The sequence below is a fragment of the Capsicum annuum genome, chromosome 9 (genome assembly GCF_002878395.1).
Source record: "Capsicum annuum cultivar UCD-10X-F1 chromosome 9, UCD10Xv1.1, whole genome shotgun sequence".
NCBI classification, from domain to species: domain Eukaryota; kingdom Viridiplantae; phylum Streptophyta; class Magnoliopsida; order Solanales; family Solanaceae; genus Capsicum; species Capsicum annuum.
In genome coordinates this window covers 45,116,068-45,133,575 of record NC_061119.1, presented here as the reverse complement: position 1 = coordinate 45,133,575, position 17,508 = coordinate 45,116,068, and the positions used below count along the sequence as shown (strand labels likewise).

The 17,508-nt window shown below is 31.6% G+C and overlaps 1 protein-coding gene and 1 pseudogene across 1 annotated transcript; one reads left to right on the top strand and one right to left on the bottom strand.

Moving 5' to 3' along the window:
* The first annotated feature begins 11,909 nt into the window (after window positions 1–11,909).
* LOC107842871 (serine/threonine-protein kinase BSK5) lies at window positions 11,910–16,239 on the top strand. Its single transcript, XM_016686914.2, has 10 exons — window positions 11,910–12,400; window positions 12,725–12,945; window positions 13,227–13,362; window positions 13,619–13,752; window positions 13,836–13,941; window positions 14,166–14,251; window positions 14,385–14,573; window positions 14,892–15,056; window positions 15,648–15,761; window positions 15,865–16,239. Exons 1-10 carry the CDS (start codon window positions 12,319–12,321, stop codon window positions 16,105–16,107), a joined length of 1,476 nt encoding a protein of 491 aa, XP_016542400.1. The 5' UTR covers window positions 11,910–12,318; the 3' UTR covers window positions 16,108–16,239.
* A 100-nt stretch (window positions 16,240–16,339) lies between these two features.
* LOC107841593 overlaps window positions 16,340–17,508 on the bottom strand; it is a 12,609-nt pseudogene continuing 11,440 nt past the window's right edge.

Sequence of the window (17,508 nt, the reverse complement as noted above, 5' to 3'; positions counted from 1 at the left end):
TTATCGGATTTAGGCAAATTTTATATCATTGGAAAGCTAATTGAATTTTCTACGCAAAGGCAGGCTCTAAACTGAAAAATAATTAGTGTTTCAAAAATTCATATACGAATACTCATGCATTGGGACTTAGATTATACTAGAAAAATATAGGGTGTTCATTATATGAGCTCTCAACTCACCTTTACGTCTTCTTCTCAAAATTACTTAAGAACTAGCTTTGCTCAACCAATTCAAGGTAACCTATCTTTGTGGAAGAATAGATTTTTGTGACACTTAAAAAAAAATCGTACGACTCAGATAATACTAAAAGACTTGAATCAAGAAAATTAACAATGAAATAAAATGATAAAAACACTCAAAGGAAAGCATAACAAAAATAATTGGACTAAAAAAACTTGATAATATTTAGTAGGGTGATCTACTAATTAAAAAATCAAGTTATGAACCTAAAGAGCATAGAATTAATTAAAAAGAAACCAGTTTACTAAGATTTAAACTATAACTAATATTTTTACAAAGAAATTGGGTTGAATCCATAAGAAAATGCTGCAAAAATATGGAGAAATAAAAAATTTAAAAAAAAAGCTGAAAATTATTTTAAAACGACACTTGAAGAAGTTTTTAAGAAGGGAAAAGGGTCAAATTTATCCCTCTACTTTGAAAAATTGGCTAAATATATCTTTCGTCCTACTTTGGGGCCAAATTTAACCTCACTGTCATATCTTGAGATAAATTTATCTCTCTACTTTGAAAAAATGGTTAAATATACCCTTCGTCATACTTTATGGGCTAAATTTACTCTTGATGTCATACTTTGGGGTCAAATTTACCCTCGTTGTTAAGAATTTTCACATATACCATTTCTTTATCAAAAAAGCTCAAATCAACTTTAAATGACTCATTTTTAAAAAAAATACTATAATCTAATCCATTCGATCCACAAAAAATACACCTCTTTCTCAGTTTAGTTGGTCGAACTTCCCAATAAACAAATGTACTTTTCTTTCCACACGCAGCGATGGTAGGTTGTTTACAAATAAATAAAAGTAAAATGAAATGAGATAGCACAAAAGCATGGATCTAAAGAAAAAGTCTATTACAAAATCAGCTCTTGTTTAGTTATGTTCAAATTTTAAAATTTTGATATGCAATTCTATGTGCATATAGATTCTAGAATTAGTGGATAAGTTTTCTGATCAAATGACATGATAAAAAATTTGTTTACATTCATATTGTATATAAACACATAAGAATTAAGAGATGTCACGATTGACACATAGGGATACCTCTTAACTCAATCATCTTGAGAAATATCTTGTGGGCCTAATTTGTTGTTTTTGACCGTTAAGTGTCGTTTATCATGAGCTCTGGATTAATGCGGATCCGTGAACTGAAAGAGGGATATATTTATTGTGTTTGTACTGATGCAGATCCATTTATCATGAACTATGCATTGATAAATATTCATTGAATTAATCTCGTTGAAAATATTTGACCAACAGAACGGAGAAAGATATATATATATATATATATATATATATACATATTTGTATTTTTTGTGGCTTGAGTCGGATCACACGAGTTAGATTAGGGTGTATTCTATAAAAAAAAAAATAGGACATTTAACGTTGATTTGCGCTTTTCTATTAAAGGAAGGCTACATATGAAAAATTTCTTAACAACGAGGGTAAATTTGACCTCAAAATATGACATCGAGGGTAAATTTAGTCTCAAAATATTACAAAGGGTATATTTAACCAATTTTCAAAGTAGAGGGATAAATTTGACCCCAAAGTATGACAGTGGGGGTAAATTTGACTCAAAAGTGGACTACTGATATATTTAGCCAATTTTCTAAAGTAAGAAGGATAAATTTGGCCCTTTTTCCTTCCAAGAAATTGTACCCCAATACTTCCTTGTCTTGTTCCCTTTTTAAATATTTCCTTTTGTACTTTTCCTAAATACTTTTCTTTTCTCTTTATTTTGGATCAAAACCCGCTTTTCTTTATTCTTCTTCTTGAAGATATGAATATCATAAAGAACACCAAGAATATTTATAAACTTAAAAAGATTCACAAGTTCTTTATTTTAGCTTCGATTAACACGAAATTCGAAATCCAAGCTCCTTTTCCTATGAAGTAACTTTGAAGCCTTAATCTCTAACATAGATTTTCAAATTTTTAGACCTATGTCCTTCTTCTTCAAGCCATGAATAGCACCACGAACATGAAGAACACCCAAAAATCTAAACTCTCTCAAGAAGAGTCGTCAATATGGACCAGGCCCATTGGGTTGGTCCGGTTCGATCGGTAATTTGATAGGTCTGGCCTACAATTTCTACAGCCCGTTTAAGAGTAGGACTTTTTAGCCTGGTTCGAATAAGCCTATTGGTCCGTGTGCTTGAGCAATATGGGATGCGCTGGCTCATGGACCAAACAAAAAATAATTAAAAAAATAATAGAATATTAAAAATAAAAAAGGATTCCAAACTCAAAGTCTATTTGGACAATCATAAATATTTAAATATTAATTATGTTTATAAAATATATAAATAATTAAAAAATAAAATACAAAATTTTTTTAGGAAGTAAATATGTTTGATAGAGATGACGTGTCGATGTTGAACACGCCATAAGTGTCATGAGAGTTTTTTTAAGAGTTTATTTTCACTTTTAATAGACTAGATATTGACATTTCTTTGTGTTTTGTTATGATCAATTAAAACAAAATTAGGTTAGTAATGTTATTTAGTTAGTTATATTATTACTCATTAACTATTTTTTTTGTTTTTCGACATCTCAATTCGATTTGAATTTGATGTCAAAAGTTATTCAATTTCATAAATTATTATGATTTTTTTGTAAATTTGAAACTTGATTAACAAGTAATAACTTATTTAATATTATATTGTAAATATTTATGTAACTAACATTTTAAAATTTAAGTTAAGATTATAAAATAATATATTTTAAAAAGTGGGTTGACCCGTGGAGGCCCACAGTCCGTAATATAATGGATTGAGCTTACTATTTTCTGACCTATCATGTTGATAGATCAGCTCAACCTAATCCGTCAAACTTCAAAGCCCATGTGGCTAGTCCGAATGGGTTAGATTGGCCCATATTGACAACTCTACTCTTAATTTAGCTCGAAATTGCATAATATTTTAAATCTAGGCTCCTCTTGATATGAGAAGCAAACCCCAATATTTTTAGTTCTCAATTCCAAGCCAAAATGTTCAGATTTAAAAATTCATTTAAATTTTTTTTTTTTTTTTCAAGTTGTGAAGAATACCATGAACAAGACGAACACCAAATTAAACTCTAATAAATTTTTTCATCTATCTTGCTCAAATTTCATATTCAAGCTCCAAATGATTAGGAGACCAAACCCAATATAAATCAACGTCCAATTTAGCTTGGATCTAAGAACTCACTTCTCATTCTTCAAATTCTAAGCTCAAAAATGGTGAAATCCTCAAATTAACTCAGAATCAAATCAAATTCAAGATTCATACTCCAAATAAGGTGGAGAACAAATCTCGATCACTTTTGACCCTTGGTTTCCACACAAAAGCTTTAGATCTGAAAACCTACTTTAAAATCTTCAACTCAATAATAGTAAAAGGCTCAAAACAATTTAAAACTCAAGATTTAGACCGATTAAATATTAGATAAAGCAAATCTAGTATTAGAACTCAAGAAGGACTCAAAATCAACAAAATATTTTTGAATTTTTCTGTAAAACGTTTTTCAATCTTTTTTTTTTGTTGTTGTTTTTTAGTTTTTTAACACCACAGCCCCAAGATAGATTCATAGGAATGAACCTAACCTGGCACAGTTGAACTCACGTCATATAGCTCTCTTTATTTTGGACCCTCTATAAAAGTGGCAACGGTTGGTGGTCTTTCGTCAACTTAATTATCAACCGCAACTCGATACTATTTTCATCCCATATATCAAACTGTTCACAAATTTTATCAATATGCTAAATTTGATACTAATTTTTTTTAATAACAGTGTCATTCGAATCAATTTTCTCGCACCTTAATTAAATTCGTGAAATATTTGCTATTTTTCACCAGCCACAGATATCAAATAACCCTGTCCATCAAGATTAGGACAAATGGGAAGAATCACCTAATATTTTTTAATTGTGCAGCTAAAGTTAATACTCCCTCCGTTTCATAATAAATAAATTGTTGAATTTTGACACACAGATTAAGAAAAAAATATTAAAGACATAAATTTAACACAACTTTTTATTTTTACCCCAAAAAAAAAAGTTGACCTTATAATACTTTTTCAAAAATTAATTGGTTGTCAAATCATAAGGGTAAATTTAAAAAAAAAAATCAATAATTCACTTATTTTGAAACACCAATAAATACCCCAACAATTCACTTATTCCAAAATGAAGGGAGTACTATCTTCGGTCTATTTATCGTGTTACATAGTTCATAAATTTCGTCGGGTGTCAAATCTTACATGTGCTATTCAATTACTTACTTAAATCTTAAAATGCAGCTTAATATGATTGTTTATTCTTTAATTAAATCTTTCTTATTCTTTAAGTTTCTACATGTAGAAATTATTAATTCCAAAAGAAGATGATGAAGTCCTCCTATTTAATCAAAATCTATTACTAGTACTAGCACTAGGTCTAAATTGAATAAAGTGAAAATGACCTGACAAGGCTAAAAACAAATTAACAGTAAAGTATGGTCTTAATTAATGAAACTTCACCTAAACTTAATGAGTAGGATGATTTATGTGTCAAACCATTTTTTGTTTTGACTTTGCCTTTTGACAAGGACATTTATTCCCCACACTTTTTTTTTGGTTCTCACGTGATATTCGATATCGACATTAGACTTCCGGCCAATTCGAAGGATTTATTGTAAGACTCATTTTGAGGATGAAGCTGCTAACAAGATATTTTTATATCCATAATATAAATGTGAAATTTTTGATTAAAGGTGAAACAGGACTGTCACTGCACCGCTATTGGCTATTCCTCTCACTTAATTGGTTTATTGAACACTCCTTACTCTTGTTTTGCCGCGTAGTTGGGCCATATTCCCCGACCTATGTCAATGAAAGGGAAATGAAAGTGGAAAATTTGAAAGTTAAATTATTTTTATCGTTAAAATAATTTTTGCAAAAATATAAAAAGAGAAAGTCAGAAAAGGTTGATTTAGGCCAATTTCCACTTTAAATTGTCTTCTCCTCAATTTGTTTTCTTTTTATATAGTCAACATAAGTAGGAAATTAGTAATGACTAATTGGATATAGCTAGGTAGTTAGGCACACTTAAGGTACTTTTAAACGAACTATCATTATATATTTATATATATATTTATTTGCCGATATATCCTTATCTCTCTTTAATATAAGCGTTCTATTTAAAAATAAGGCTAAATTAATCTTATTCATATCAACCATAATATCAATCAACAATTATTTATTTGAATTTTTCAAATTTGTAATTTTTAAACTATAATATAATCAATATAAGTTAGTTTCAAAAATATTTAATATTAAGGGTGAAAAAAGGATAAAATTGATCAACTCTAGAAAAGTATTTTGGACAAGTAACTTAGCTATTATTATAGATTTTAGATCAGATTTTAAAATTTTATATTTAAATATCTGTGTTAGCTACTCAAATTTAATTTATTTTAAAAAATTTAATTTCCAAATATTTTCAAGAATCAGTTTTTAAAAATATTTCATTTTCACTCATAAAATTTTAATTTTTTTTAAAAATAAAATACATATGTAAATCTGAATTTAAATTTTTAAAAGAGGAAATTTCAAAAACTCAAATTATATAAGTACTAACTTCAGATTTATGATTAAAGAACCGGTTTGAATGACTTTTAGTTTTTAATTTATAAACGTAAAAGTTATAAGTTAGAAATTTTACTTTATGATTTTTGACTTAAAAACACTTGTTGTAATTTTTATTTTACCTAAATTTTATAAAAATACTTAAAAGCTATATTTAATTTTAAAAACATCCTAAATATTGAGCTGTTCTTAGGGACAGTGAAGTCCTCTATTTCTCTGTTAAAGGAAAGTCGTGGGGTCCCATTGGGCCAGCTGACGGGCCCCATGAGTTGTAGGGGAAGTATTAGTGAGAGAAAAACAGACACAGTGGGATTTACGGAAGAGGAATGAGGAGTAAATTGAAAAACTTGCAATAAAGCCACACAAACTTCAAACCACAAAAATTACAAAAACAAAAAGAAAGAGAGAGATTTATATTTATGTCGAAAAGGATTAGAAATACCTTTGAATTATTTGAAATGAATTAAAAATATTCTTCATTAGTTTTTTAAGTTAAAAATATTCCTCTGTTAAATATTTGGTTCAGCAATACCCCTTTCTTTAACGAAATTCCACCAAGCATGCCACCTAGGTAAAAAAGTCGTGTGGCTATGCCACGTCACTATCCACATGTAAAATTTTATTTTTTAAAAAGGGATCAAAAATACCTCTCGTTAGTTTTTTGGCTCAAAAATATCCTTCCGTTAAATATTTGGTTCAAAAATACCCCTCTCCTTAACGGAATTCCACCAAGCATGCCACCTAGATTAAAAAAAATTCACTTGGATATGCCACGTCACTATCCACATGTAAAATGTTATTTTTTAATTATATGACATTTCTTTCTTCTTTATTTTTATTTTTATTTTTATTTTTATTTTTATTTTTGACAAAACAATTTTATCGATCTGAAAAACAAATCTGATCAGCAAAATTCAAAAATTTTAAAATATTTAATAAAATGAAATAAATCAGTGTTTTTAATGAATTTAGTTTTACGTTTTTAAAATTTCTCGACATCGGGAAGGTACTAAATAAATTTTGTTAAAGGAGTACAAATTATTCAATTTTTTTCATTATATGATAAACTTTTCACTTAGATTATTAAAGAAAATTATATCCATATTTTTCTAATGATTAAAATATAATAAATATTATTTACTTTTCTGAAAGTAGAATTTTCAAATATTCTAAGAATACTTGATGATTCAACATAAAACTAGAAAAATTATCAACATCATTGAGTCCAAAAAAATAAATCAACATCACTAAATATAATCTTTTTATTTAATTCCTTCATTAAAAAGAAAGAAATGTCATATAATTAAAAAATAAAATTTTACATGTGGATGGTGACGTGGCATAGCCACATGGTTTTTTTATATAGGTGGCATGCTTGGTGGAATTTTGTTAAGGGGAGGAGTATTTTTAGCTAAATATCTAATGGAGGGATATTTTTTAGCTAAAAAATTAATGAGGGATATTTTTAATCCGTTTCAAATAGTTCAGGGGTATTTTTGACCCTTTTTTGAAAAATAAAATTTTACATGTGGATGATCACGTGGTATAATCATGTGGCTTTTTTTACTTAGGTAGCATGCTTGATAAAATTCTGTTAAAGAAATGAGTATTTTTAAGCTAAAAAATTATCGAATGATATTTTTGATGAATTTTAGATAGTTGATAATATTTTTGCTCTTTTTGCGTATTTATGTAAGAAAAAAGTCCATTCTCTTTTGCGGCAACACCACATGGCTTTCTCTCTAAAGAGAAACACATGAAAGGGAAAAAAGAAGGCAACACAGTGTGTGTTGGCTGTTTGCCTTCTCTGTAAGCCATCTTTTTTCATACATAAACCCCAATACCTTCCGATAATGCTTACATATTAGGGGGTCGTTTGGTAAGATTAAATTAGAATTCAAAATGTATGTATTTTAAAATAGTTGATCCTTGTTGATTTGATATTTCTTTTAAGAAAAAATTTATTTGAGGTTTATTCTAATTAAATTTATCTTATTAATTATGTTTTGAAAATACATTTAAGTATTTATACTTTATTTAGTCATTTAATGATAAGAATAGTATTGAAAGAAAATAATAAAATCTTATTGATTACATAAAGAAATAACTAATTGAAATAAATATTTTTAGAAAGAAGATAAACCATTTTCAAACGAAGAGAATATTAATTTGATGTATTATTACTCTAGTTACGCCATATTAATTAAATTATTTAAATATATAAATTAAGGACTACTTTCTATTATTACTCTTTTGATTTTTCCCAAATTATTCACTTAGAAAATATAAAGTAGTTAGAACCTCATTAAAAGGAAGGTCGATATGAAAAAAAAATTCTCAATAAGTCTCAACAATTCTTTTGAACTTTGGAAAAATCACTTATCCTAAACTATGAAAAAGTTTCAATAATTCACTTAATATGAACTTAAGAGAGTAATATCTTATTTGATATATTTTATTCAATTTGTGTGTAACTAATATCTTATCTTATTTTATATCATGCTATGTATAATTCTTTTTCATTCATAAACCCCACAATTCTTGTAATACTTACTGGTTGTTTAGTATGCCGGATAAAATCGAATATTGCATGATTAGTTTTGAAATTGTTATAAAATAATAAAAAACAAGAAAAAGAGTAGATAGAATAGAGACAGTGATTCTTATTTTTTCTCTTGATATATTCTTGAGGGGTTATCAGATTGTGAATACAATGAACTAAACCTCTTTATTTATAGGAAAAATACTTCTAGTTTCTGACTAAAAGATAGATACTTTAAATCTTAATAGATATCAACTAGATCTTGTTAGACATTTACTATAATGTAAATACATTTATAACACTCCCCCTTGAATGCTAGATAGATAATGTGTGTCGTTAAAACCTTACTAAAATAAACTCAGTGGGAAAAAAAATCTAGTGAAGGAAAAAGAGTACACGTCTCTAACAATACGCATATAGGTTGCCTCATCAAAATCTTACAAGGAAAACTCAGTGGGACAAAACCTTGAAAGGAAAAAAGAGTACAGCGTGTATTTGCTCTCCCTGATGAGAACATCAATTAACTTTTGCATCCCGATCTGGTGCACCATCTTTTTGAAAGTTGCAGTTGGAGGAGACTTGGTGAATAAATCAGTCATATTGTCACTTGAACGAATCTATTCTTTTGTAGCTCATGTATGTAGAAAAACTTTGATGAAGTATGCTTCGTTCTATTTTCTTTTATGAATCCTCCATTAAGATGTGTTATGCATGTTGCATTATCTATGTATAAAACTGTGGGTACATTGTCACATTTCAAACCACATTTTTCTCGAAAGAGATGTATCATGGACCTCAACCATACACATTTTCGGCTAGCTTTATGAATAACTATTATCTCAATATGGTTCGATGACGTGGCTAGATAGACTGCCTTGCATATCTCCAAGATATGACAGTATCCACATGTGAACACATTACATGTTTAAGACCGAGATTTATATGGGTTAAATAAGTACCCAACATCAGCATGACCAATAAGATCGGGACTGCAATCTTGCTAACAAATTAACTGAAAAGGCTATATCAGGCCTTGTAGTATTTGCAAAATACATTAGTACATCAATTGTATTAAGATACGACACTTCATAACCAATTCAATTCGGTATATTTCTCATGTCAGCAAATAATCTATTGCTTTGAAAACTCTCCAAGAGTTCCAACAATTTTCAAGCTATAAGCTTATACAATATAAGGATTCTAAATAAGTTTCCCAGAAACTTTTACATGCGCCAAACATTTTGAATCCTTAGAAAGTGTTCATTTAAATTTTGTCATGTGACAATATTCAACATTTCATATGTGACATTTTTAAGTATCTGGACTGCAAATCAAATAAGTTTTACGCTTACCAAAACGCATCCTTTCAGGTCACTTGATAAATATGTCTACGTCAGCATGCTTAAATAAACGTAGAATTCAAATCCTCGTAATCTCTCACAATATTGCGTCAATATTGTATCAAAGATATCATCAACGATATATCGTTTGTATCAGTTCAAAATGTGACATAACATTTTGAGATCTCATCACTTCATTATTTTCAGGTACCTTAACCTCTCATAATTTCATGAAGTGTTATGTCGTAGGTTCTAAGAGCACATTGCCTTCTTAATATGATTATTTACTCCGTATTCTTTTTAAGGATTATTTCATTTAGAAATGATTGATCTATCACACTTCATGCATGCACAAATTTTGTCCTTTAGGAACACAAAATAGGAGCACTTGCAGCTTAAATATGAGATGCTTTCGCCATTTGATTTGAATTATCTTTTGAATGAGGATCTGATGATAATTCCTAACATATTTTTTTTTCTGCTTGTAATCTCCCCCTTATGTTAGGAAAACTAACATACATCCTCATTTTTCTTTGAGGAACATCTTTGTGTATCATGGTATATTCATTAATTGTATACCGCACATTAACTATTAGATGGACAACGTGTGATTCCTGACTTAGAACCAACTTTGAGAGAAAATTAATCATAATTTATTGGTTTGATGCATACAAGTACTTTTGTATATAATATTTCAAACCAACACATGGAACTTTTGTTCTCAATGGTTTAACAATTTATTGAAGGCATTCGATGCTAAATCATGATCATCAAGATGAGTTGTCTTAATTGGACAATCTGAAAGTTATGTTCTTTAACTCAATTTTATTGAGCAAGCAACTTTATGAATGTCAAACTGCAGGTTGACAATAAACGCACATGCGATCATCTTATATTGATCTATCTTAACAGATCACATGACTGGTGAACGGGCCCATATTCAATTTTTATACTTTTCAGATTTTAAGGGATCCAATCTCAATATTAGTTCGTTCAACCAACTTATTATGAGAACAAGTAACATTACAAGTAATGAAGGATTTTCTAATTCTTCAATATATGTTACATACTCAGTATGCACATCTTTGGGATGTCGCAATCGTTCATATCAATTTATGAACTTTTATTCTAGCAAACTCCAAGTTTATCATGAGATGTACCTTTTACTTTAATAAATTTCAGATTTATTATTATATGAATAAATTTTAGATTTACTACTTCAGAAGTAGATATCAAAATAACTTTTCTCAATTATTCAGCCTCTTTCGGAGTTGAGTTGTGATACCATCACAATCAAATACACGTTTGCATAAATAAGTTTCTCATTCCCCAGGAATGGAATATAATCATGCCTTAAGCGTATCAAATTATGATAGCTACTACTAAATTAAATTGAGGCATACATATGATTTATTGCTACCACATTCAATTCAAGGAATGAAGCATATTTAATGGAACATGTTTTACCAAATACTCATCATTTTGTCTTTAGCCATCATAATATCATCAATATGGTGCATTGAGATTCAAACTCAACGTCTTACCCATATAAAGGCGTCTTAGGCATAAATCATTGGGACTTGAACCCAACATATTATCATCCCTTTTGATAATATTGTTCTTGAGGAATAAATTTAAAACATAAATGGTTACAAACCAATTATTTTTCCTCAAATCCAACAATAATTATATTATTAGTAGCAAAAGACAGATAACATAAGAAATTACTAACGTTGAAATTACCTTTAGATTTATAATCACATCTCGTGCTGATAACGTGTTTTAAAATCATAAAGAACAAGAAAAAGAGTAGAGAGAATAGAGGGAGTGATTCTTATATCTTCTTTTGATGGATTCTTGAGGGGTCATCGGATTGAGAATATAATGAATAAAGAGAAAATCCTTCTAATTTCTGACTAAAAGACAGATACTTCAAATCCTGATAGATATCAATTAGAACTTATTAGATCTTGATAGACATTTACTTTAATGTAAATACATTTATAACAACAGAAATAAAATTTATGCTACATTTGCTTGATAATATATATTTATTCACGTCAATGAAGTCTCATGTAAATTTTATGCCAAATTCAATCATAAGAGACTCCGTCTTGTTCTATTATTTCTGAAATAGAATAAATTAGTCTAAGATAACTTAGCCCGCCCACCAAACAATACCTTATATATACTCCAGTATACATACTCCAGAACAGAATCACCAAAAGTGTCCTGCAAAATTTCTGCAAAAAAATCCTATTCTTTGCATTCCCACAACAATTGGGGTCACTGTTTGTTCCCTCATAGAACCAAAAAGATACTTATAGTCGCTATAAAAGTCCCTCCTCCTCCTCCTCCTCCTCCTCCTCCTCCTTCTTCTTCTTCTTCTTCTTCTTCTGTTAAGGCATGTTTCCAATTCTTGTTCACCAAAAGACTACAGCTAAACCTTAAAAAACATCCCTTTTTTTTTATCACTATATATTTGGTCTCTGTTTGTGTTTCTTGAAAAAAACAGTAACCTTACAGATTCCTCACAATTTCAAGAAATCTTGTAGTTTTTGCTGTTATCTTTTTTGCTGTCATAATGGGTGCTCGTTGCTCAAAATTCTCTTTCTGTTGGTGGCATTCTCATCTCAAGCCATCTCTTCTTGATTCATCTGATCTGGGTATTTTTTATTTTTTACTCATCTGTTCATTTTTACTGTCATGTTTCATGTTTCGAGAGTCAAACCTCATGAACGTCGATAGACATTTTAAGATACATTTTCTCATTGTATTAATACGAGAAGAATTGCAACTTATAACATTTTTCTTATAGTTACCGAACATCTACTTGGAGTTTAGTCAACTAGACTTTCATAAAGGGAAATGTGATAAGTAAAAGTGAACGGAGGGGTATTTATTTGCTTGTCATATTTCTATCACTCTGTGTATTTTGTGTGATGTTTTGAATGTGTTGATGAGATTTTAGTTTGTTTTTGTGCTTGTAGAGAATGGAGGTAAAAATGAGAAAAATGCTTTTCCAGCTTTTACTGAGTTCAGTCTTGATGAGTTGAAGATGGCTACCAATGGATTTTCTAGTGAGAATATTGTGTCAGAGCATGGAGAGAAAGCTCCAAATGTAGTTTACAAAGGAGTGCTTGAGAATGGTCGTTGGGTTGCTGTTAAACGTTTTAATAGGTCTGCTTGGCCTGATTCTCGCCAATTCTTGGTTAGTTTTGATTAAACTAGCCAATTTGTGACCTTTTCTTGTGTATTAATCGAAGGGTAATCTTGACGGGTAAAGTTGTTTCCATGTGATGAGGAGGTCAGGGGTTCAAGCGGTGGAAATAGTCTCTTGCAGAAATGCAGGGTAAGGCTGCTTAGAATAGATCCTTGTGGTTCGGCCTTCGTCGATCCCGTGCATATCGGGAGCTTTACTGCAACCGGGCTGCCCTTCTTGTGTATCAATTGATCTTTTTATACTTTTGACAATGTTGATCTGTTGTTAAGGATGAGGCTAGGGCAGTGGGGAATCTGAGGAGCGAGCGATTGGCGAATCTAATAGGATGCTGTTGTGAAGGAGAGGAAAAATTGCTGGTGGCTGAATTCATGCCTAATGAGACCCTTGCAAAGCATTTGTTTCACTGTGAGTCCCTTCAATTGTCAGAATTTGTAACTCTGAAATGGAGATTATAGGAACTTTATGTTGTAACTGTTTGGAATTATTGTGATCTACATTAAATAGGTGATAGGCATAATTTATCTAGTTATTGAAGGTAGATTGACTGTTATGTTGTGTTTTAGTAGATGCTCAATTGTATTATGTCTTTTACCAGTCCAATGGAAGTAATTTATGAGTCTGAGGTCGATGCTGATATTTGATATTCTTTGAAATGGAATAGGGGAGAATCAACATATGAAATGGGCGATGAGGTTGAGGGTCGCTTTTTACCTAGCGCAAGCTTTGGATTACTGCAGTAGCAAAGGTCGGGCATTATATCACGATCTTAATGCTTACAGAATCTTATTTGATCAGGTAAATATTGATTCTAGCACAATTTATGTTACCTCTAGGTTGCTGTAGGTGTAGTGCTCTTATATTGGTTAGTGTTTTCACAGGATGGTAATCCTAGACTCTCATGCTTTGGCCTGATGAAGAACAGTAGAGATGGGAAGAGTTATAGTACAAACTTGGCTTTCACTCCCCCGGAGTACTTGAAAACAGGTCAAATATGATTTCTTTAAGCTATTTTTTTCTCAATCCAAGTGTTGGGTGTTCCGCATCGGGGACTTGAGATGGCTTTTTGTTGTTTACCACAAAGCTTTAGTGTCAAGAAAGATCTGCTTAAATAATTTACAAATTAGTTCAGGCATTCCTTTTAGTATTGCACTATGGTCTCTTCGTCAATTCTGTTGAAGTGAAAGTTGAAACGAGCTTATGGTTGGCAGGAAGAGTGACCCCTGAAAGTGTAGTTTACAGCTTTGGAACAATGTTGCTAGATCTTTTGAGTGGAAAACATATTCCTCCTAGCCATGTAAGTTGCGAAAGATTCTTGGACCTAAGGATGTGCACTATATGGAAACATGTACAAATTGAACTTTGTTTATCAACTCTATTGTTTGAGTTCCTAAACTTGAAGAACCGCTGTTTCTTTTATCTTGTTGTAGGCACTTGATCTAATTCGGGGGAAGAACTTTTTGATGCTTATGGATTCTTGTTTGGAGGGTTATTTTTCTAATGATGATGGAACTGAACTTGTTCGGCTAGCCACACGTTGTTTACAGTATGAGGCACGTGAGAGGCCAAATGCAAAATCTCTCGTCACTTCACTTATGTCTCTTCAGAAAGAAACAGAGGTATGACTTGCTTACAGATCATGGAATCATTTAAAGTACTGCTACCTGCCGTCTTTCATTTATGAGATCAAAAATGGATTAATACCTTACAGATGAATACCTCCTTTGTGCATTTTGTTATTTGGTTGTCGAGGATCATACTTTAGTAAGGTTGATTCTGTTACTATAGCGTAGATATATCTCCCATGTCTTTTTCCGTCTCGTATTTTCTATTTAGTCAACAATGAAGCGCATACTGTATCTCAATCGCCACATATTCCTCCTTAATTTTGTTTTATATAATGCTTGGAGCCCATGTTTGCCATTGATATAATCCAGGTACCGTCACATGTTTTGTTGGGCATTCCACATGGAACTTCAACCCCACCTCAACCATTATTATTGACACCAATGGGTGAAGCATGTTTGAGAAAGGATCTTACTGCCCTTCATGAAATATTGGAAAAGACTGGGTACAAGGATGATGAAGGAATCGCCAATGAGGTATTCCTCTTCTTTACACAATTTCACTATTCATTAGTAGTATCGATCATCTTTGTTTCTATATTGTTACATAGTTTCTTATCATGGTAATCTTGAGAAGAGACCACTTTTAAAAGGTTAATTTTAGAGACAGAAAATTTACCTTCTCCTTTCCCCCTCCTGCCCAAAAGAAGATCTAAGAGAATAATGCCTCGTTGAAGGAGGTAAGTAAGAGGCTAATGATCCAACTTTAATATCATGCTTCTTCCTCTAATTATTACCAAAAAAGAGTCCACTATGTTTTGCCTTTTAATTTTACTCATTTGGTTTCTTTTTCCATCAAATAGTAACCGGCCCTACCGCGTGTCATTATTAAGACCATGTGTTATCCTTTCAGATATAATAGTAAAGTTTTAGATCCTTTGTCTGTTGATTGTAAAATAAAAGGACTATAAAGCCAATATAAGATATCTGAATGTTGTGGTAATTTTGTACTGTTTGTTTGTTTATGTGTTTCCATCTCCATATCTCAGTAGCCCTACAAATAAATCATGTCTCACTTTTATTGGAACGACTTGATCTTGATTTTGTTATTTTGTGATTTCGTTGCAGCTTTCGTTCCAAATGTGGACAAATCAGATGCAGGAAACCTTGAATTCTAAGAAGCATGGGGATGCTGCTTTCCGAGCCAAGGATTTCATTACTGCTATTGACTGCTATACACAGGTTTGACGATCTGAAATATGTTTGTTATCTTAATGGCTAAAAGACGACTGCTTTTATCAGTCGTAAAACAAGAAATGCTTACATGATATTCTGTTTAATATAGTTCATTGATGGAGGGACCATGGTATCACCAACCGTACATGCCAGGCGTTGCTTATGTTATCTGATGAGCGATATGCCACAAGAGGCTCTAGGCGATGCAATGCAAGCTCAGGTGGTTTTCCCCGAATGGCCAACTTCCTTTTACCTACAAGCTGCCGGCCTCTTTATCCTTGGGATTGAGAATGATGCCCAAGAAGCTCTTAAAGAAGCCACAAAATTGGAAGCTAAAAGGAGCAAAAACTGAAACTGTATAGATTTGCATTTCTTCGATTTTTGTTGTCTCGAGTTTCTTGTATTTATCTATAAAAGCAACACTTAAAGGGCTTATGAACAAAATTGGTTGTTGAATGTTAATATTCAATTTTTGTTCTTTCCATTTTGGAAGTAGTTTTTCACATTTGGTGAAAGATTGTCTCCAATCCGCGGATGCACTTTCTATTCTTTATTGTTTATTTTTGAAAGTAAGGGATTCGGCTTTCATTATTAACATTTATCAATGTGGCTGTGCAAAGATTGCCAGGCCCCAATTGTTGGATTCATTGGGCATATTGTTGTTGTTGCATTGGGACTACTTTTCTTCGGCTGTTGTACAGTATGAATAAATTTCTAGGCATAACTGATGTCTTGATAACAAAGGTTTTACGAAAATCCAAATTGGATTCATTCATTTTTACTTAGTTAAAGAGCCTTGAATATAAATTGAGGTGAGCGCAAGCTGGCCTGGACACCATGGTTATTAAAAAAAGAAAAGAAAAAGGGCTTTTAACATAAATCATAATCTCAACGATGCAATTTACCATAATACATGCTTCAATATATGTAAAGTAAAGATTCAAAAATACAGAAAAACTCAACATGGTGAATAAATACCTTATTTAGAAGGAATGCTAAGGCGTGAGGTAGACAGTGAAATGGGTAATTGTTTCTACACCATCAGTCGTATGTTGATCCACATGAGGAAGTGTCTCAATGGTGGCATATCCTTTAGCATTCTCATACTTGCCAGTCCCTCCAGTGATGGCAATGTGAGAAATTGGTGTGGCTGTTCTGCGAATTTCGAAGAAACTAATGGAATGGTCAACTTCATGATCATGTTCTCCATGAAAAAGTGCTGTCAAGGCTAATGTATGGCTGGTGCCATCAGAAGAGCTTGTCAAGTAAAAATCCTTGTGCCCTGCCAAGAATGGCTGATCCCAATTCGTGCCCCTCGGTTATTTCATTGTCAACTACAGTAATGGAGCCAAACATGAGCTGTTGAAGTGATAGGCCAGAAGGAAGCTGCCTGCTGTTACAAAAGGTTGGCTGTTCCCACCATTTACTATGTTGTTATTGCTACTGTTTTGGAGGACTGTGTTAGCTTCTTCTTGACCATTAAGGCCTACAAGATATGGATAATTATTGTTGTTGACAACGTTGTTAATAGTGTTCACAGGGACTCCGACATTTATTGGGAAGATTTGATTATTGGGCTTGGAGAAGGGCAAATTGTTGGCATCGGAATTGGCTATAATCCCGGTGACCACTCTTGGGCGCGAACCACCAAGAATGTCATGCATGAAGGAGGAGAACATGGGGTGGTCTAGGACAGGATTTGCCTCTGTTGTACCAGAGGTAGCTGTTACTTCGTTTGTACTTCGGGTACACA

What these genes read in the sequence shown, in the direction of transcription:
- LOC107842871 (XM_016686914.2), top strand. Translation starts at nt 12,319, where the DNA reads ATGGGTGCTCGTTGCTCAAAATTCTCTTTCTGTTGGTGGCATTCTCAT. An exon ending in CCCGGAGTACTTGAAAACAG is followed by an intron (nt 13,942 to 14,165) that starts GTCAAATATGAT and finishes TATGGTTGGCAG; the next exon opens with GAAGAGTGACCCCTGAAAGT. An exon ending in AACATATTCCTCCTAGCCAT is followed by an intron (nt 14,252 to 14,384) that starts GTAAGTTGCGAA and finishes ATCTTGTTGTAG; the next exon opens with GCACTTGATCTAATTCGGGG.